This window comes from Lipotes vexillifer, unplaced genomic scaffold, assembly GCF_000442215.2.
Source record: "Lipotes vexillifer unplaced genomic scaffold, Lipotes_vexillifer_v1.1 scaffold477, whole genome shotgun sequence".
Classification (NCBI taxonomy): domain Eukaryota; kingdom Metazoa; phylum Chordata; class Mammalia; order Artiodactyla; family Lipotidae; genus Lipotes; species Lipotes vexillifer.
In genome coordinates, this window is record NW_006770652.1 from 3,143,057 (window position 1) to 3,164,348 (window position 21,292).

Genomic DNA, 21,292 nt, shown 5'->3' on the forward strand with positions numbered 1-21,292 from the left:
ATCAGGCAAATAAAAATTCAAGGGGAGATGATGCTGCTATAGGAAAATATTCACTTTGAATCAGGACATCTGATCTGGTGATCACATGTTGGATGACGCCTGCTCTAGATCCTGAAATCCTATCACGAGGAATTCAAACCAGTGCTCAAGCCCCCAAATTGCAGAAAGACTTGGCTGGGGTCTGGGCTGTTCACCACTGCATTGGCACTGTGTGTACACACGCTGCAGCGCCCAGTGCCTGGCATGGACCAGGAGTTCAGTAACACTGAAAACAAATGGACACTGAACTGTAAAGGCAGCAGAGGAACCCCACCTCTTTTTCTGTACCCTCAGAGGTAAAACGTGGTGTATGACTCACCTCCTCCAGCTCTGAACCGATTTACCCCCCTCCATCCTCTCTCCTCTCCCACCCCAGTGTGTTCCCAATACTGTCTATTTTGTTGGTGCAGCTATGCAGAAGAAAATTCCACGAAAAAAATATCTGAGGTTGAGGAGCTTGGAGCAGAACACAGGAGCTGTGCCTCTGGAGCCCACTCCTGGGGTGAATGAAAGGGGAGCGGAGGTGGGGGAGGAAGGATTGGAACAATACAGACATTTTCAGACAGATCCCCTATATTCTAACATGTTCCCTTTGACCTTGTAACATTCTTCGTGGTTTTGAGTAAAAGAATCTCTAATAATAACTTCATTCTCTGGGGAGGGGAGGGAGTCACCGAGTTGTGTGGAATTTTCAGAAAGAATTTTATATCAAATTCTAAAACTGAGAAAAGAATATAAACACATTCAACTAAGCCTGTAAGCTCCCCTGTACTGACAGGCAGCTTTGAATGAGTTTCGATGGCAGGTGGCTTTCTGGAAATTACTAAATGAAGATCAATCATTGCAACTTCCTATTTCGCAGGCAAGACCTTCTTTTTGCTACGATGTTTTTCGCTCTAAAATAGCGGGGGAATAAAAATGCACGATCCCCGGTCAGTCCCGGTCCACCACCTTCCTGAGAATCATCTCGAGAGGTTAACATTCTCTCCGGCAGTAACTGAAGGAGAGTTACAGTCGGCAATGGCGGAGTGCTCATAATCAATCTTTATTTGCCCTTTTCTTCAAGGAACACCTTAATACTTAGCAAGGGAGACTCTTTAGCGAGGCTGAGGAAATTTCTGCACGTATGTGACAATGACAGAGACAAAGAAACAGATTCATCAAAAGCAGAGTTAATAGCTAAATAACAGACATAAAAAAAAGTGGTATCTACACATGGGATTCCACTGCCTGTCACAATTTAGTTCTGATATTTAATTATCTGTCGTCCAGAACAGGGGAGCAGTTGCTTCACCTTGTGGCCTTTATTCATTTCACCCGACGGAGTTGGAGGTCGACTGCATACACAAGAGTGGTTTTCAAATGCAGGTTTGTTAGGGGGGAAACAGAGGTAAGAACAGAGGAAGCTGAGAAATAACTATTCCATTGGTTTGCATATTTATGACTTTTTCTATTGATAGGGCTGGAAGAAAGCAACTTGGATTTTTCTGTTCCTTTGTATTGTAAGACAGAGATCTAAAAGTTCATAAAACATATGTGTTTCATTATGGAATGCTTACCACGTGAACCTTATCAAGTCACCACTCAGAGTAGGAAGTGGAACATTGAAAAAGTCTCCTCAAATCCCTCCCCCCCGAGAACACCATCCTGATTTCTGTGACAATTCTTTCCTTGCGTTTCTTTATAGTTCTGCCAATTTCTTAAACCCCAAAGAGTTCAATTTTGCTTGATTTTGAACTTTACAAATAATCTTACAGTGAATACATTTGTGTCTTGTTCTCACTCAATCTAAAGTTTATTAGATTTACCCATGTAGTTATACATAGATGTAGGTCATGTATTTTCATTGTTATATATGTATTCCACCATATGACGATACCAAAACTGTATTCACCTATTCAACTGGTGATGGACATTTAACAGTTTTCAGTTTGGGGTTATTTAGACTAAGGCTGAACATTCTTAAATGTGTCCTGGTGCACACATATAGAAACTTCTTTTGGACAGATGTTCAAGAATGTTCAGCCTAGGAGCAGAATTAGTAAGTCATGGACTACCTGCTTCTGTGTGTGTTTACGTGTGTGTGTGTGAGTGTGTGAGAGAGAGATTGTGTGTGTGTGCACGTGCGCACGCGTGCATGTGTGTTAGGAACACGTGAGATCTACCGTTTTAAATGTTTATGTGCATAATACGGTATTGTTAACTACAGGCACAATGTTGTACAGCCGATCTTCATCTCATATAAATGAAACTTCATACCCGTTAAACAGAAACTCCTCATTTCTCCCTCCCCCTAGCCCCTGGCAACCACCAGTCTAGTCTCTGTTTCTATGAGTTATTTTACAACGTTATTAACAACAGTCAAATATGGAAACTAAATGTCCATCAATGGATGAATGCATAAAGAAAATGCAATATACACCTATGATAGAATATTATTCAACTTTTTTTTCAGCTTTTCTATAATCTATTTTATTATCATCCAAAGATTACATACGCAGTTAAGAAAATGAACCAAATCATGCAGTCGGCCGTTCTCTCGGATCTGACTCCCCACAGCTGTGATATTAGGAGAACCAAAATGTGGAGATCAATACTTTAATGTCAGCAATCTGCACCCTCCCTCTCCATCTGTACACACCTATTTCATTCATCATATTGACAGTTTGCACAAGAAAACTGTCCTAAGAATATTATTCAACTTTAAAAAATACAGAAATCCTGTCACATGTGTCAATGTGGATAAAACTGGAGGACATTATGCTTAGTGAAATGAGCCAGTCACAGAAGCGCAAACACTACATGATTCCACTTACCTGAGGAGAGACTGCTTTACCTTTGCTCATTACTGTCAAACTATGTCCCAAAGTGCTTATACCAATTATCATCTCACCAGCTGTGTATGAGAGTTCCAACGTATGAATGCCTGGGAAATTGGTAAATAGCTTTTTCTTGTTCAGATTGAAAGGTATATAGCAGACCATGAAGTGGAGAAATACAGACAATGCTTGTGCTCTGGTGTGTTGGAAACGTATGGACTTTAAAACCACACATGATTAAATCCCCCACTTACTGTGTGACCTTACCTAATTTGCTTAACCTTTCAATTTTCCTTTATGTAAGATGGGAGCAATGTCCATCTCAGGGCTGTTTGAAGGACTAGAGAAATATATTTACGGTGCCTAACACGGTACCAACATAAATTAGGGATGAAATGACTGACAGCTATCAGTATCATTCTCTGTCTCACTTATTTCCAAAACCAGAGTTGAAGAATCAAAGATCCAGTTTCTCTGAGGGAGTTACAAGGGCAGAGAGGTACACTTTGCAGATTGTTTGCTGGTATTATATAACATGCTTGTTTTGTGGTACTTGAGCAGAGAAATGTATCTTGAATAAATAAGAACAGAAAAACATAAAACCTCTTTTAGGACCTTTAGAACTCCCAACTCAAATATCAAGTGCAGCAAAAGGCATCTCTTACGAAACATTTAAAAGGAAGGACCAGAAAGTAACCAAAAACAACTGTGTTCAAGCCAAGCTAAAATGGAAAAAGTAAATATTCCACCAGACTTCAATGTCACCATTTTCATTCACTCACCGGGATCTGCTCATTCAGAAGTAGGTGTGCTGCTACGGAGACCATTCTACGTATTCCCTTAGAGTCATTCATTCACCTGAGGTCTACTGCAAGAGTTGACAACTGACTCTATGATTTGAAAGTCATTTTAAAAGTCACTAACCTCCTTTCATTCTGAGTTATTGTGCCGTTTTCCAGCTTTTTAACTGTGGTCGCCAGCACTTTATTTGCGTCATTGGCGAAGTCTAAGTCTCGGACCTCAGACAGCGGAACAGACACAATGGCAAAAGCTTCTTTATCTTCTTTTGTTTGGCAAGTTCCGATCTGCAATGTGTTTTTCCACTAAGATTAGTTGTTTTGCTAAATAACTATGCAATATCTTCAACTACTAACACATCTTAGTAGTGTTTAAGAGATACAAAACAGGAGTAGAGAATCCAAACACAGTAATTCCTACATGCATCGTCCACTATGAAAGGCTGTAGGGACGCAGATTTCCCGTGCCCATTTCCTGCCTTGTCTTCAAAGCCCGACTAGAAATGTATCCCTTTCACACATGTTCTTTGCTTCAGTTTCAACAGAGGAGAGGAAATGCCCTCCTAGAATCTTCTTCCCATTCTATATGCTACTCCCACTCTTTTGGTATCTCTGCTACATCTTCCTGAATCACAGCCCGGCTGCAGTCAAGCCTCTAAGTTCAGCTACCTAAAGCAACTGGTAGGCACGAGTGCCTGACAAAATTAATTGCAATAATCTCTAATACTGGTGAAGCTCAACTGTAAGAACATGTCAGTCACCCCCTAATCCTATTCACACAACATCTGGCTGAAAAGTAAACCATTCTCAGCAACATTTACCTTCAACATAACAGGCCTCTCTTCATCTGTGTCTATGGGGATGCTAGTACTGGTTACCCACGTGTTTGTACATAAATGTCTTAACCGGACGTATGAATTCCTAAAAGCAAAATAGTATTAAAAACACAGATTATAAAAAATTAGCACACATACATATCAACATATTTACCAGTTTCATACATGATATGAATATAAATATATTTTTAGACTTAGTAACTGACTCAAGTGTAGATCAGTCTGGTTTAAGGGGAATATCTGAACTATAGACTATTTCAAAGCGTGCAGTATTATTACATAAACCAGTGGTTCTCAAAATCTGGTCCCTGGACCAGCAACACCAGCATCCTGAGAACTAGTTAGAAATGCAAATTCCAAGGCTTCATCCCAGTCCACTGCATCAGAAGCTCTGAAGGTGAGATCCAACACGATTTTACCAGCCTTTCCAGGCAATTCTGATGCACAGAAAAGTAAGAAGCACTGACTGTGTAACCATCTGAGTTAAAACTGCTGTCTGATTGTAGTCCCTTTTGTGGTTTAATCATCTGCGCGTAAAAGTACATAGTGCAGTCGATCCTCATTAATCACAGATTCCATACCTGTGAATTTGCCTGCTCACAAACATTTATCCATAACCCCAAAATCAATACTTGGGCCACTTTGGAAGTCATTCTCAGACATACACGGAGTGGCAAAAAAATCTGATTCCCTGCCACTCACATTCCCAGTGAGGCTGAACAACGCGATGCTCTTCCTTCTTGTTTCTGCCCTCATACGGTCAACAAGTGTCTTTCTGTGGTCTGTTTGGTGCCATGTTTTTCACCGTCTATTGTTAGTGAATTCATTGTTTAAAACAGTCCTAAGCATAGTGCTGAAGTGCTGTCTTGTGTTCCTATAGAGCAAGGCTGTGATGTGCATTACGGAGAAAATAACTCATATAAGAGATGCTTCATTCAGGCATGAGTTATAGTGATGATGGCCGTGAATTCAACGCTAATGAAACAATATATATTAAATAAGGTGTCTTTAAACAAAAACACATATAAAATAAGGTTGAGTATTGATTGATTGACAAAAATATTGTGCCCAGAGGCTTGCAGGAACCTAACTCTGCATTTCCCTTAGAAGCAATGGGTCAGTATTTGCTAATTCATGTTCCAGAAATAATAAGAATCAACTATATGTGAACTGAGAGTACATAAGAAAGGACAGCTAGAGCTTCATCCAGCTCAAATATTATCATTTTTAGTGAATCTATTATCATTATTTCTTTAACAAAATGGATAAAGTATCTGTTAAAAGAAAACCACTGAAGTAAGTTCTCTGCCTTCAAGTTGCTAAAAGTTCAGTAGGAAAGATAAGATAAATAAATCATATAACATGAGGCAGAAAGCATTAAGGCCAATAAGAGAAAATCAAATAAAATGCCAAGGACTTCAGGGAAAGAGATTCTTTCTCAAACAACAGGATTCTTCTCATTCATAAAAGTAGATAAAATAGAGATTGAGTTAATGCACTGAATAAAATGTCTTACAAGCAATTTTTGTTAGCAGTAGCTAGAGAATGGGTAACTGACCATTCTGGTGAGTGCAGTGGTAGCCCCACACCTGGTCCCTCTCGTGGTGTTTCTAAAAGAGACCCCCGCAAAGATCCACCTTGTCGATTATCAGGTAAAATAAAAGAACATATTCTAGAGGAAATAATACCCACAGGACTAAAAAAAAATGCTGCCAGAAAGTACAGAGTCTGCTCTTCCAGGGGAAAGCACTGTGAAACACGGTATGTTGGTAATAGATGTTCTGTTGCCCTGCACAGAGGTGCCTGCTATACCACTATCACACTTGGAACGAAATATTAGAATGCTTTAGCAAGACGTGAACAAAGTTTCAAATAAATTAAGTGCAAAAAAAGAAATAGAGATTGTTTCAAAAATCTAAAACAGCAAAGGTCCAATCCTTGTGCAAATAATCAGCAAAGGTCCAATCCTGAAATACCTCTATATTACCACTTATCTTCTGCATGGAATTATACAGGAGATGTCACTTGGACTCAGTTATCTTCCTCATTGTATTGATATTTTAAGCATCTGGAAAGTGGGGCCATAGCTTATTCAGCTCTGTGTCGTTCCCCCATTCTTACTCCTGGACCTTCTATAGCTGCTTATGGAGTCAACCCAGATGGCTGGGTTCCAAGCTAAAGAGACTACACTTGAGCATAATAACCCGCAATTTCCAAGAATTTTGGAAATGAATAACTCTTTAGGACCCACACCACATAAAGCCATTGTTAAAATCTTGATATAATCTGAATGTCTAAAATATGAAGGCACAGTAGCATAGTGGTTAAGAGTACAGATTTTGAGTTCACACAATCCGGGATCAAATTCCACTTCATGAGCTTGACAAGGATCAATCAACCTAATCACACCAAGCCAGTGGTTCCCCAACTTACCCACACGTTAGAATCACCTTGAAAGCTTTTACAACCCTATTGCCCAAGCTACACCGCACACCATTTAAATCAGAATGTCTGGGAGTAAGAGGAGGCATCAGTACTTTTTAAAGATCCCCAGACATTCCAACGCGCACCGAAGACTGGGAACCACTGCTCCGAGCCCTTGATACTTAAAAGTCTAGTCCACAAACCAGGAGCAACAGCATTATCTGAGGGTCTGTTAGCAATGCAGACCTCAGACCCCACCCTAGACCAAGCAGATCAGAATCTGAGCTGCCATCAGATCCCCGGGTTGTTCAGTACACATTAAAGTGTGAGAAGCACTGATTACAGAGCGTAAAGTTTGAGAAGTATTTGACCCCGCATTGGAATCACCTGGGTACTGATTTTTAAAAGTAAAGCCTGCATCCTGCCCACCAGACTGATTTCACTGGTCTTGGTGTGGCCAGAGCATGGAGAGGGCGCAATGCTGCCCAGGTGATTCCAGTTTAGAGCCAACTTGAAAAGTACTGCTCTAAGTCCTTAGTTCCTGATCTGTAAGAGTTGCTGCCAGCATTAAATAAGACATTTATAAAGAAGCTGACATAGTGCTTAGCACACAGCCAGCGCTCCAGAGTTATAATAGTAGTCATTATTAAGTGTTAATTAGTGTTAGCTTTAAAACAATTAATGACAAATGAATCTATGTTAACACAAAATTCTGTTCTATACTGAGAAGGGCTTCAGCAGTTCTGAAACAGGAATAGATGAACCCTTCCATATAAAGTGAGGCTCAGGGGCTTGTCTTGGGTCTAGTCACATTAGAGTAAGATCTTTCTATCATTTCCCTAAGCAAACTTTCTTGGTTAGAGTTCAAGAAGGACTCTATTCTTGCTGAGTTAAAATCTAAAATGCAGAGTCAGAGTAAGGATTTATTAAGATGCAATACACAGAAGAGAAGGTCAGAGACCTGCATCAGGCCAAACCTCCAGAGGGTATTTCTTTACAGGCTTCTATTGGTACAACAGAGTGAGAGATGGCTCATATAAGGCCAAGACTCAGCTACATTTCTCCCATCCAAGTATAAACCAGGTCCGACTCTGCTTAGCTTCCAAGATCAGACAAGACTGGGCACATTCAGGGTGGTATGGCCGTGGACTGAGCTACATTTCTCGTGAATGAGAACAGCCATGAAACAGCCGAGGAAGTCCAAGGAGCAGTGTTTCTTGGCAGTGTTAGTACAGCAACTTTTTACCTGCCCTGAAAGTAAACTACACAATAATGTCTGCATTTTGAGCAGGTACCTTCAGCCTAACCACTGCCATCTGCCCAAGGCCGAGACAATCATGCTGTACCAAGGACAATTTAGAACCATTCCACTAGACCTGAATATATGGGCAAAACTCCTCTATGCATCTAGAGATCACATCAGACTGCTTTTGTTGGAAAGCAGACGGCTCTAGGCAAAACAAAAAAATCTTAATTAAAATAATCAAATCCAAGTGAAAGAATGTAAAATACTCTCTTACATTAAGTTCTGACTCCCTCATTAACAGTCTCCTTTCCCCTCCCTGACTGAGGGCCGAATGGTCTCTTAGCTGGTCCTTCAGCACCACCCAGTAAATCTCAAGATTCCTCCACTTTGTGTCCCTGCTGCTTGAAACACTTCTCCCATATGGAGAGGATTTGACCCTTCAAATCATTCAGATCTTTTCTCAAATGTCCTAAATCAACAGGTCTCATAATAGAACTCCCCATACTCTTCAATTTTTCTTCAAAGCGTTCTTATTACCTGACCTTATATTTTATGTGTATTTGTTTATTGCCTCCCACTCCCATCTGAATTTAAGTTCATGACCAGTTTGCTCATGGTTTTCTTCCCAATGCCAAGGGCAATGCCTGGAATGGAATTGATGTTCAGTAAACGTTTGTTGACAGAAGGACTTCCCTGGTGGTCCAGTGCTTAAGAATCCACCTTCCAATGCAGGGGACGCGGGTTTGATCCCTGGTCGGGGAACTAAGATCCCACATGCGGTGAGGCAACTAAGCCCACGTGCCGCAACTACTGAGCCCACGCTCTGCAGCCCTTGCCACAACTAGAGAGAAGCCCGCATGCCACAAGGAGCAGCCGGCGCACTCTGGAGCCCGCACCACAACTAGAGAGAAGCCCGTGGGCTGCAACAAGGAGCCCCGTGCACCACAACAAGGAGCCCGTGCACCACAACAAAAGATCCCACATGCCACAACAAAGATCCAGAGTGCTGCAACTAAGAACCAATGCAGCCAAATAAATAAAATAAATAATTTTTTTTAAAAGATTTGTTGACTGAATGACTAAATAAATGAACAAGCGGATGATGAGTGAATGAAAATTTTAATTTGACATAATAAAAATAAATGCCATGACTATTAATGGCAATGCTTCTAGGTCATTTTTTATTTTAGTAACCACAGGCCATATAAGTAATAAGAATAAATGATTCTTATGAATTTTTCAGAATTTCTTTTCTCCTGCACATTTGAATTCTTTTTAAGAATAAAACAAACCACGTTAATCTACTCACAAAAGAGGAAGGATTTTCTTAACTCTTGTTCTTCACTTATGCTTGCACTCTTTATATCACAAAAATTATACTAAGATTATGATTTTTATTCCTTACCTGCCAGTAAAATTATTCAGAGAAACACTACTGTTTAGCCATATATTTTTTTTTACCTTGGGACCAGGCAGTCCGCTCTCTGAAGAGTTGTGGCATCCAGTTCAAAGAGGGATGCAATGTCATTTCCATGTGGGACTGAGACCAAAGTGTACATGATCTTCTCCCCTGCCTGGCGTTTCTTCTTTGAAGTTGGAAGATCTCCATCTCTCTGTTGAGGAAGTACAAGGTTTTTCACTTTTATATGTTTCTTACTAAACTCTCCAACTAATTGGAAGATTAGTTTTAAATTTGCATTTATTTCTTCATTGGATTATAGTGATGTCCACTTCAGATCATCCAGAAAGAGCAGATCAGGCCTGAGAGCCTTTCAGGTAATTATTATTAACAGTGATAAGTCACACACTCCAGAGGGGTGATTTGACCTGGGCAAATTATCAAGGCACTAGCAGTCACAATAGTTTTGATCCCTTCCCTGGTATTAAACCTATTACCACAGTAGGAATTTTGACCATATTCCACATTTAAAACAAACACAGAGAAGAAGCAGTGTGTTGAATCATCTAGAATTCATAAATTCAAGAGTAAAAGCGTGGAAGTGTTTCAGAGTTCCAGCCTTACTCCCCAGAATCATTGGGATATTAACTTGGAGGGAAGGGGAATCGACAGCAACATTCCCATTCAGTTCATCACCTCATTCCATTAGACCCCAGAACATACTATAATGGCATATAAAGTGAAATCAAATGGAATAGAAGCCTTCAGATGATGTGAAACTCAGTCAATATTTCTAGTACACTCCTACCATTTTAAGCAGAAAACAACACAAGACTGATGATTATGTATTTTCACTCGAACTTCCCCAAGTTCCAGCGTCCCATGGAAGAATCTGATGTATAAGAAAACCAAAACATGATACAGCAAATGGAATACAAGCTTGGTAATAAAGTACATAAATATAATTACTTATATATAATTATTAAATCAAACTAAATTTGAAAATGAGAGAGAAAAATTGTCACTGTACCATCACAGGAAGTTGAAAGAAAATAGGTGGGAAGGGATGCTCAATGGCAAATGAAAGCCATCCATATCCAAAGACAAGCATTTCTTTAAAGGCTGCCATGACAATGAAATACTACACCTGATCATTCCAAAACATTCACTTGAAGCTCCATCCCAAGACTGAAAATCATTTTCCTTGGATCAGTAAACCCTTGCAGTTTCATGCTCGTGTCTTCTGTAAATGGTGCACAAATTGGTAGCACCAGTTAACTGTGAATGGGCAGAGGAACTGCCTATGTTCTTAAGAAGGAACAGGATTGCTATCTGCTAAATTTCACATAGGCTAGCAGTATCTGGTAGCTCTTGTCATCTTTGATTTATATGTTTTCTGCAGAGATCTAAGTTCAGACTTATATGAAGACAGGGGTCTGGCAAACTCTCCCCAGGTGGTTTAACCCCCATAACAGTTGATTCTTACCAGCAAATGTGAACTGTGTTCATTCATCAGAAAAAGGTATGCTTAACTTACTATACACCAGAAGCGAGTATAGGGAAATAGGAGAGAAGGAAATGCAAAAGCAGTAAGCAAACCCCCACTTCCGAATTGATACAGAAGTTCTCACAATAGCAAAACCATTCCCTTGACTGTTCTCACTAATCTTACCACAAAAATGTAAGAGCGAGGAAGATGAGCATTATTTCCTTTAAATAAAGACATGAGTGCAGGTACCTACAGGAGATGAAGGATGAGGGAAGGAGCGAAGGAAAGAGGACGGCGAGCAGGGAGGACCAGAGTAGAAAAAGGGGGAGGGAAGGAGAGGGAGAGAGGAAGGAGGGAGAGGAGGCGGAGAGGAGGGAATAAAAAGGGAAAAGGGAGGGGGGAAGAGGAAGGCAAAGGGAGCGGTGGGTGCTATAGTGGATGCTCAACCCCATATTCAACTAGCCACGCCTCAGTCCAAATTAACCAAAGCCAGCGGCCTGGTCTGCAGCCCTTAAGCACTGAATTAGTCACTCCTCAAAGGGCAGGCATGAACTCATGGTTAAGAACCTCATTCCCTGCTGGCGCAGTGGTTAAGAATCCGCCTGCCAATGCAGGGGACACGGGTTCGAGCCCTGGTCCGGGAAGATCCCACATGTCGTGGAGCAACTAAGCCTGTGCGCCACAACTACTGAGCCTGTGCTCTAGAGCCCGCAAGCCACAACTACTGAGCCCGCGTGCCACAACTACCGAAGCCCGCACGCCTAGAGCCCGTGTTCCACAACATGAGAAGCCACCGCAATGAGAAGCCTGCCCACCGCAACAAAGAGTAGCCCCCGCTCGCCACAACTGGAGAAAGCCCGTGCGCAGCAACAAAGACCCAATGCAGCCAAAAATAAACAAATTAAATAAATAAATTTTTTTTTAAAAAAAAAGAACCTTCTTTAGGTCTTCTGAAAAAATTCTCATGGGTCAGGAGACCCATTTCACAGTGATCTGCGTTGAGGGCATGGAAGTCTGTGAACTAAAGACAACAGTCTTTGAAGGGCAAAAACACCATCACATCCTGAGAGAGAAAAACCTAAATGTCTTTAAATAACCCAATAAGAGTAGTCTGGCCAGACAAATAAGTCAGGAAAGAAGGCTGCCTGGGTAACATAACAGCTTAGGCTCATGGAATATCAAGCTTGGGAAGGATCTTTATAGATCATCTGTGAGCTAAAAAGACTTCTTCCAAATAAATCTCTGGCAGCAGCTAGTCTAGTGAAATACTATAACTTGTAACTTACTCCTTTGGGTCTTGAAAACATTAGTCTTTAATTATTCCCTACTGAAATTTAGACAGCCTTTGTACAGTTTTGTTTATTTCCTATATTTCAACTCTCACAGTGGGTTGGGAGAAAGAGTCTAAAGAAAGAGAAATAGCTGGAACAAGAAAGTAGGAATGAGGGAGGGAGAAAGAAAGGGAAATGAGTGTGAGCACTAGAAGAAAAATAGTAGTGTACAAGAAAAATATGACACCAAAGGCAATTTCCATGAAAGAAATAATTGATAAACTGGTTTTCATGAAAACGGGTTTCTTCTGCTCTGTGAAAGACACTCTCAAAAGAATGAGAAGATGAACCACAGACTTGGAGAAAACTGTTGCAAAAGACATATTTGATAAAGAACTGGTGTCCAAAATATACAAAGAACTCTTAAAATTCAATAATAATAAAACAAATAATCCAATTTTTAAATGGGCAAAAGACCTGAACAGACACCTCACCAAAGATGACATACAGGTGGTAAATATATACATGAAAATATGCTCAACATCAAATGTCATTAGGGAACAGCAAATTCTCTAATGAGATATCACTCAAAACAATGAGATACCATATACACCTATTAGAATGGCCAAAATCCAAAACACTGACAACACCAAATGCTGACGAGGATGTGGAGCAACATGAACTCTCATTCATTGCTGGTGGGAATGCAAAATGGTACAGCCACCATGGAAGACAGTTCAGTGGTTTTACACAAAACAAAACACATTCCATACCATATGATTCAGCAATCGTGCTCCTTGTTATTTACCCAAATGAACGGAAAAGCTATGTCCACACAAAAACTTGCACAGAAGCTTTATTCATAACTACCAAAACTTAGAAGCAACCAAGAAATCTTTCAGTAGGTGAGTAGGTAAATAAACTGTGGGACATCCAAACAATGGAATGCTATTCAGCACTAAAAATAAATGAGCCATCAAGTTATGAAAAGACACAAAGAAACCTTAAATGCATCTTGAAAGAAGCCAATGTGAAAAAGCTACATACGGTGTGATTCCAAATATGATATTTGGAAAAAGCAAAATTATGGACACAATAAAAATATACTGTGAATATACTGCCAGGGATTGGGGGAGGTAGGGATGAATAGGAAAAACACAGAGAATTTTAAAGGCAGTGTAACTATTCTGTATGATCCTATAATGGTGGATACATATCATTATACTCTTGTCAAACTGATAGAATGTACAACACTGAGAGAGAACCCTAATGTAGACTATGAACTTTGGGTGATAATGATGTGTCAAGGCAGGTTTACCAGTGTAACAAATGTACCCCTCTGGTGAGGAATGTTGATAGTAGGCTGTACTTGTGTGCTGGCAGGGGTATGTGGGAACTCTCTGTACCTTCCACTGGATTTTGCTATGGATCTAAAACTCTCTTTAAAAAGTGTCTATTAAAAAAAAAATAGTCTGAGAGAAAATATTTGTAAATTATATATCTGATTAGGGACTTGTATCCAGAATATATAAAGAACACTTACAACTGAATAGCTGTAAAGACAAATAACCCAATTAAAAATTGAGAAGGGACTTTGCTGATGGTGCAGTGGTTAAGAATCTGCCTGCCAATGCAGGGGACATGGGTTCGATCCCTGGTCCGGGAAGATCCCACATGCCGCAGAGCAACTAATCCTATGCACCACCACTACTGAGCCTGCGCTCTAGAGAACCAAGAGCCACAACTACAGAGCCCGCGTGCCACAACTACAGAGACTGCATGCCACAACTACTGAAGCCCGTGCACCTACAGCCCGTGCTCCGCAACAAGAGAAGCCACCGCAATGAGAAGCCCGTGCACCACAACTAAGAGTAGCCCCCCCTCGCCGCAACTAGAGAAAGCCCACACACAGCAACAAAGACCCAACACAGCCCAAAATAAATAAATAAATAGATAGATAGATAGATAGATAAATAAATAAAAATTGAGGAAAGGATGTGACGACATTTCTCCATAGAAGCCATACAAATGGCCAAGAAGCGCATGTAAAGGTGCTCAATATCATTACTAATTAGGAAAATGTACTAGGATGGTTATAGTCAAAGACACAGACAATAACAAGCGTTAAGATGTGGAGAAATTGCAACACTCATATATTGCTAGAGGAACACAAAATGGTATAGCCACTTAGGAAGAGTTGGGCAGTTCCTCAAAATGTTAAACATATAACCAGCAATTCTAATTCTAGGTGACTACCCGAGAGAAATGAAAGTATATGTATGACCCCACAGAAACTTGCACTGAATGTTCATAGCAGCTTTACTTATAAAAGCCAGAAAGTAGAAATAACCATCACCCAAATGATGGATAAACAAAATGTGGTACATGCACCAAATGGAATATTATTTGGCCATGAAAGGAATGAAGTACAGATACACGGTACAACCTGCATGCACCTTGAAAACATTATGCTAAGTGAAAGAAGCCATGAAAGAAAGGCCATATATTGCATGATTCCACCTATGAAATGTCCAGAAAAGGCAAATTCATAGAGACAGTAGATCCAGGTTGCCAGGGGCTGCTAGTAGATACAGGCTTTCTTTTGGGGGTGGTAAAAATGTTCTAAAATTAGATAGTGGTTATGGTTTTACAACTCTGTGAATATACTAAAAACCACTGATCTGTAATTCTAAACATGAGAATTTTTATGGTATGTGAATTATATCTCAATAAAGCTACTGAAGGAAGGGAGGAAAGAAAAGAAAAGAGAGGGGGGAGGGAGGAAAGATGGGAGAGACAGGGAGGTAGAGGGCGGGGAGGGAAGGAACAAACGAATGAACAAACTAACTAAAACAATGGAAAAAAAGTGTGTTGTTGCGTTGATCTCTGCCATGCAGCTCAACATGAAAATCCAGGCATTATAGTAAGATATGGATAGCAAAGGAGCAGTTTTCCATGGAGGCTCTGAAATGTAACGGTGACACAGGAATCACACTTCTGCCTGATCCCAAATAACTGAGTCAAGAAGGTCTTAAGGAGATCTACACAATCTTCTTACATAGGGCCCAGTAGAATACCACGTGCAGCTATGAACTCCTTCCCTACGGTAAAAGTGGTGGTGACATCTGAAATTGAAGATAATAATCACTACGATGAGGAAGAAGGCAGAGAAAGAGGAAGGGAGAGATTTAAGAAGAGGAAGTGCTAATTCTAAAAGAAAGGAAAGGAAGTTTGCTGTTTATTACATCTTAACATGAAAACTTGGGGGGAAATAGACGAGGAGAGTTACAGTCACAAAGAAATATTATGAAAGAGCTCTTTTCTGGATTTGGCAATGCTACTGCAGCCAAAAGAAAGAACCACCAACATAATGAGTGTTATTAATACATGTGAGGGAAGATTGCCTCAGAATGTAAGAATGCAGAAATAATGGATGAGATCAGTCAGTTGTAGAAAAAAACTCAAAGGATTTTTGTGAATATGTAGGCACAGGGATTTGAGCACAAGTGGTTTAAATGGAGTATTAGAAAGGCACAATTAAAATATGATTTCAGCTAAGGAAAATAAAATCTAATCAATTATGTTGAACCATATTTGAAGAAAGGCTTTATTAACAGAAGATAAGCATGTAACCTAAACAAACAGAGAGTCAATGAACAAGAATTTGACAGTTTCTCTCACCGCAGGCTAGGGTAGATGAAACAAATTAGTATTCCAGTTTTCCTGGAGGAATTCCATATCCCTGAAAGGCATGTGTGTCATCTATTTCCTGAGCTCTCCACACCAATCTTCTAATCATAATTTAGCTTTCGATATAGATTTTCCTTCAAGGAAAATGCACTAACTGACCCAAGGATTTAGATCTACTTAGCAACTGACAGTTGGCACTGTGGTTTATACATCAGTCATTTGTGAATTCATTTAGTGGAATCAATCCTCCTGTATGCACTGTCCTTTTCCCCCTTTTGAAAGGCTAATAAAATGAATGTTCTAGACCTATAAAAGGCAAGCAGATTCAGGTTCCAAGAGATTGCCCTCCTACCCCATCCCCCTTGGTAATATCTCCCTGTGGGATCCTGATAAGAATAGTCAAAAGACCTCTCTATTTTGACACTCTTACAGTGAACAATAAAAATCTTTTCCATAGAGAAACCTCACTTATTAGGGCTAGCTAAAAGAGGTCACTCTAAGTTACTCATACTATTTAAGACCTGTGGTTTAATTTTAATTACCTAGGATAAGTGGAATGTACCCCCAAATAATTTGCTTAGGTCTATGAGGAAAAAAGCTTTAATGAATAGATAAGTTCCATTTATAAATAGCATAACAATTGCTTATGTGTGAATAAGAGCTTCTAACACATTTAGAAGTTTTTTAAAACAGTGCTATAGGGCTTCCCTGGTGGCGCAGTGGTTGAGAGTCTGCCTGCCGATGCAGGGGACGCGGGTTCGTGCCCCGGTCCGGGAAGATCCCACATGCCGCGGAGAGGCTGGGCCCGTGAGCCATGGCCGCTGAGCCTACGTGTCCGGAGCCTGTGCTCCGCAACGGGAGAGGCCACAACAGTGAGAGGCCCGCGTAACGCAAAAACAAAAACAAAAAAACAGTGCTATAGTCTTAAGCATTCTGCTATTAATCTCTCGTACTCTGTTAATTTGTTTAACAAGCTGTCATAGCAGTTTGACAGTAAACTTCAAGCCAGCTCCTTGGAATTTTTTAAATAATGAAATATGAATAATGAGTTATAAGCATACAGTTTTTAAATAAATGGATCAAGCTTCAATATCAAGAAAATTAATATTATATTTCTACAATATGAAGGCAGTTCTGTTCAAAATTGTGTGCTTGTGGCTTTTGTTTACGAACCCACATCTCTTTTTAAGTAAGAAAAAAGACCCCAAAACACTAGTTCTCTGCAGAGAATTACAGAAGCACACTGCCCTCCCTCTTTGCATCATGAAAAGACATTAAGGTACAACAGAGCTTAAACAGGTGTTAAATTTAACAGCATCTCAGTCTCCGAAACACTCTCAATTTAGGGAATGCAGGGCTGCAGAATGTTAACCTAGTCTGCTGGGCTTTTAGAAAACTAGCATTTTCACTTGGAAGGAAAGGCACACAGCCTCGCAGATTATACAAATCGAAAATCCTGTACGAGAAGCCAGAGGATGCTAATGGCTCGCCAGCTTCTCTAGCTCCTGGGGACCCTGCCCGCGGCGCACAGCAGGGAGCCTCCTGTTACACCTTCTCTGTTGCCTCATTTGTGAGTCATCGCATTTTCAGCAGAGACATCACGTAGCAATTCTGCTGTGAAGAGCCAGAGACATTCGGTAAGAAACAATGTCTGCGTTTTCAGGGCCGATTCAGACCTGTGGCCACGGCAGCATAACTTTGTGTAGGCATCTGTGTTTTGGTCCAGACCCTCTGGGGCTCTCACTGCAGACTTTATGGAACAGACACAACCCTGCCATTTAAAGCTGCAAACACTTCTCTTGCCACGGTTCCTTGACAATCGGGTGCTCTCAAACTAATTCCCAATATGACCCTTTTTTCTTTCTTTTCCTTATCATCTTACCACTGATGAATACATAGTAAAACTCAAAGAAATTTGCGGGTCTTCTTTCAGAATCTGGTACCCTCCCCCAAAAGAAAAATTCTACAGAATAGAATTTTCAAGTCTATTTCAGCAAAGTTTCATGCTTCCTAGAACATTTCTGTTTAATGTATGTTTCTGCACAAAGACGGATGGTTCTCAAAGGGAGAGAGTTTGGCTCCCCAGAGACGTTTGGCAATTTCCAGAAACACTTTTAGTTGCCACAACTTGGGTGGGGGATGGGGGATGGAGAACAGGGAGACCCACTCCTGGTCTCTAGTGAGTAGAGTCCAGAGATGCTGCTAAACATCCTACAATGCAGAGAACAGCCCGACCACAACCAAGAATGATCTGGCCCGAATATCAATATATCAGTATTGCTGAGGCTGAGGATCCCCAGCACAGACAAAAGACATTCCCTGGAAAAATCAGATCACATTCCACATAAATAAGGTAATGTTAAAATGGGTGGTGTTATTCCAGAAAAATCTCCTTCAAAGAGCCATTTGAAAAGATGCCAGTTTTCACGGAGAAAAAACTAACGACTTTCAGGTTCCCAGCTGGGCTTGATACAGTTCCAATATTTACAGGGTCCCTGTGGATGCTGTACATTTGTAAGATTGGAAATAATAGACTTCTTTGTAGAATAAATACAGCTATTTGGGTCTTAATGGGAGCTCTGACACACTCCGCCTCATTTCAGCAGTACTATCCATTAACCTCTGAAACTTCAAAAATGGAACGCAACGTTTGATAAAGGTTTCTAAATTACAGGAAAAATATTAACTGGATATTAAATAGACAACATAGGGAAAATTAGGAAAGAAAATAATTAGCATGGTCACAGGGAACTCAGTGTTACTGGAACCCAGATCTGAGGTGAGATAGCATTGTTTTGGGAAACTGATTTCATTTTTCACAGGCTACGCTCTAAACGCTCCTCTGTTTTCTTTTTTAGACAGAAACATCATCATTGCTAGATGGTAAATGGTGTATAAAATGAGAAGCCATATTGTTAGCTTTACTGTTCCATATTCTCAGTTTTATTTACTTTCAAGCTAGGGGTTTTACAGAGAATGAAATCAGATGTCTCCAGTTGGATGTGTCTCTGAGATGACAGATGAGATCCAGTCATAAAATTCGACAGCAAAAGCAAACCCACCTATGTTGTATGCAATTAAAGTATTGCTAGTAACACTGCTTAAACAGAAGAGTCCTCTTTCTCACCCTTAGAGGAGGATAAAGAAACTGTGCTTCAGAATACAAAGGAAAAAAATTTAGCAAGTCTAATTAAAAGCTTGATTAACACAAAGGGTAAACTTCACCATGGATTTATTACTTATTTATATGCTCTGCGCTGCTCCATAACCCTTCATTCGCTGTATTCTCCCACTCAGCTCTGCCCAGAATCATCAGGAGCATCTCCAAAGGGTATGTAGCCAAAAGGAGATGAGCCAGAGATTTAATTCAATTGCACAATTTGAAGCTCTGATATGATGACCCTTTAATAGAAACAACTTACATTTTTAGCCTACTAACATCTTTTATTCAGAGAGTTTCCCATTTGTCTGCTGGCATTTTATCCCCATGGCATGCAGGTGAGAGAGGTAGGGCAAACATCCTCATCCTACCAGACAGGTGAATAAAATGAGTCTCAGGAAAGCTACCTGACTTGTCCAAGGCTACACAAGTTCATGGTGGTGCTAGAGTAGAGCTCCGCTGTCTCAACAGCATGCTCAAGAAGTCACATAGAATATCACAGAAATGAACCTTGACAAAGAGAAAAGCAGTCCCCGACATCCGACAGCTGGCCTGGTGGATGAGGCAGACCTTGGTGTTGCTAGGAGCTGGCCTGACACTCAAGCTGGGCCATGGTGTTCTCCCAGTGAATATGGACAATTTCACAAAACAGCAACACCAGACAAGGTCACTTCATGACTGGAATAGATCAAGACAAAACACCACCACTCCCTGACCATATCTGAACACCGACAGACTGTGAACATTGTTCAAGCCACAAAAAATGACAATCCTGCTCCTGTCCTCTAGCGAATATGAGCGACTGCTGCTTCTTTAGCAATTACAGACCTAGCCTGCCCTACCCACAGATAAAATGTATTAAGATACCTCCTCTTCCTGACAGCATTCCCGTCCACAGCAAAGCCCCACTTCTTTAAATCTTCCCCAAAATCAATCGCACAAGCCCAATTCCTATAAGACGTTTTTCTAACCCCTTACTCAGAAGCAGCACGGTTCCCCATAGTGTGCGTGCAGTGAGTTAAACACCACTTGTATGGGTATTTTCCTGGTGGTCTCTGACCGGAAACCATTGAGACCATCGACAAGCTTATAGGAAGAACCAAAGAAACTATGATTCACACTTTGCTTTTTAAACATGGCTACTGATAGCATTTTTCTAAATCATAGGAAGGTAAGGACCCAACAATCCTGCTGCAGCTTTTTGAAAACCAGGGGGAGAAAAGCCCACACAGATGGATAAAATTGAATCATAAATAAAAGATCCAATGGATCTAACAAACCTACTTCTATATTTAAAGACATTTTGACACAACTTAAAGTTTTCACTGGGTCAGTGACCTGATATTCGCTTATTTCTACTGTAAACATGATAATCATATGGAGAGAGGCATCAAACAGGGTTGACTCAGGTCCAGAAATTCTTATTTGACCCATCTGCCCCATATCCTCCTAAAACGTAAATCTGTGCACCAATGTAAAACAGTAGTCATTTTAATGAAACATTCCAACTGTTTCTATCAAATAGCAGAATTTGGGGTGACTCAGCTAATAATACCTACCCATTCCAAAAGGGATGGCAAAATTCCTAACAAAACTGTATTATAGACTGTGTCTATTTTATATCAAAATATCTGGCTAAATTGCTTTTAAAGAAATCCAGCCCTGCTGAGAGTCACACACAGAAAAGGCAGTAGACACCATGGGGCAGTGGACAGTAGCTGCAGAAGTAATCAAAAATATTGATATAACAACAATAAGAAAAATGACTGATAATAAGAAACACCAAAAAAAAAAAACAGGAAACACCAAATGATAACTGCAAACACCAAAAAAAAAAAAAAGGAAACACCAAAAGATAACTGCAAACCCCAAAAAAAAAAAAAAGGAAACACCAAAAGATAACTGCAAACCCCAAAAAAAAAAAAAAGGAAAAACCAAATGATAAATGCAAAGACCAAAAAAAAAAAAAAAAAAAAAAAAATCCAGTGCATCATCCAGGCTTTATTTGGATCACATCAAAATATCCTGAATGTCTGAATTTTTAATAAGTTTCAGGTGTACAGCATTAACAATTCGACATCTTATATACTATAAAGTGGTCACCACCACAAGTCTAGCTGCC

The 21,292-nt window shown here is 40.3% G+C and overlaps 1 protein-coding gene across 1 annotated transcript in view; it reads right to left on the minus strand.

Moving 5' to 3' along the window:
• ITPR2 (inositol 1,4,5-trisphosphate receptor type 2) overlaps nucleotides 1–21,292 on the minus strand; it is a 547,001-nt gene that overhangs the window by 392,939 nt on the left and 132,770 nt on the right. The window contains exons 11-13 of the mRNA XM_007446283.1: nucleotides 9,623–9,774; nucleotides 4,477–4,576; nucleotides 3,783–3,943 (exon numbers count right to left, since the gene is read on the minus strand). Coding sequence (XP_007446345.1) covers nucleotides 3,783–3,943; nucleotides 4,477–4,576; nucleotides 9,623–9,774 — 413 coding nt within the window. The remainder of the gene's footprint in view (nucleotides 1–3,782; nucleotides 3,944–4,476; nucleotides 4,577–9,622; nucleotides 9,775–21,292) is intronic.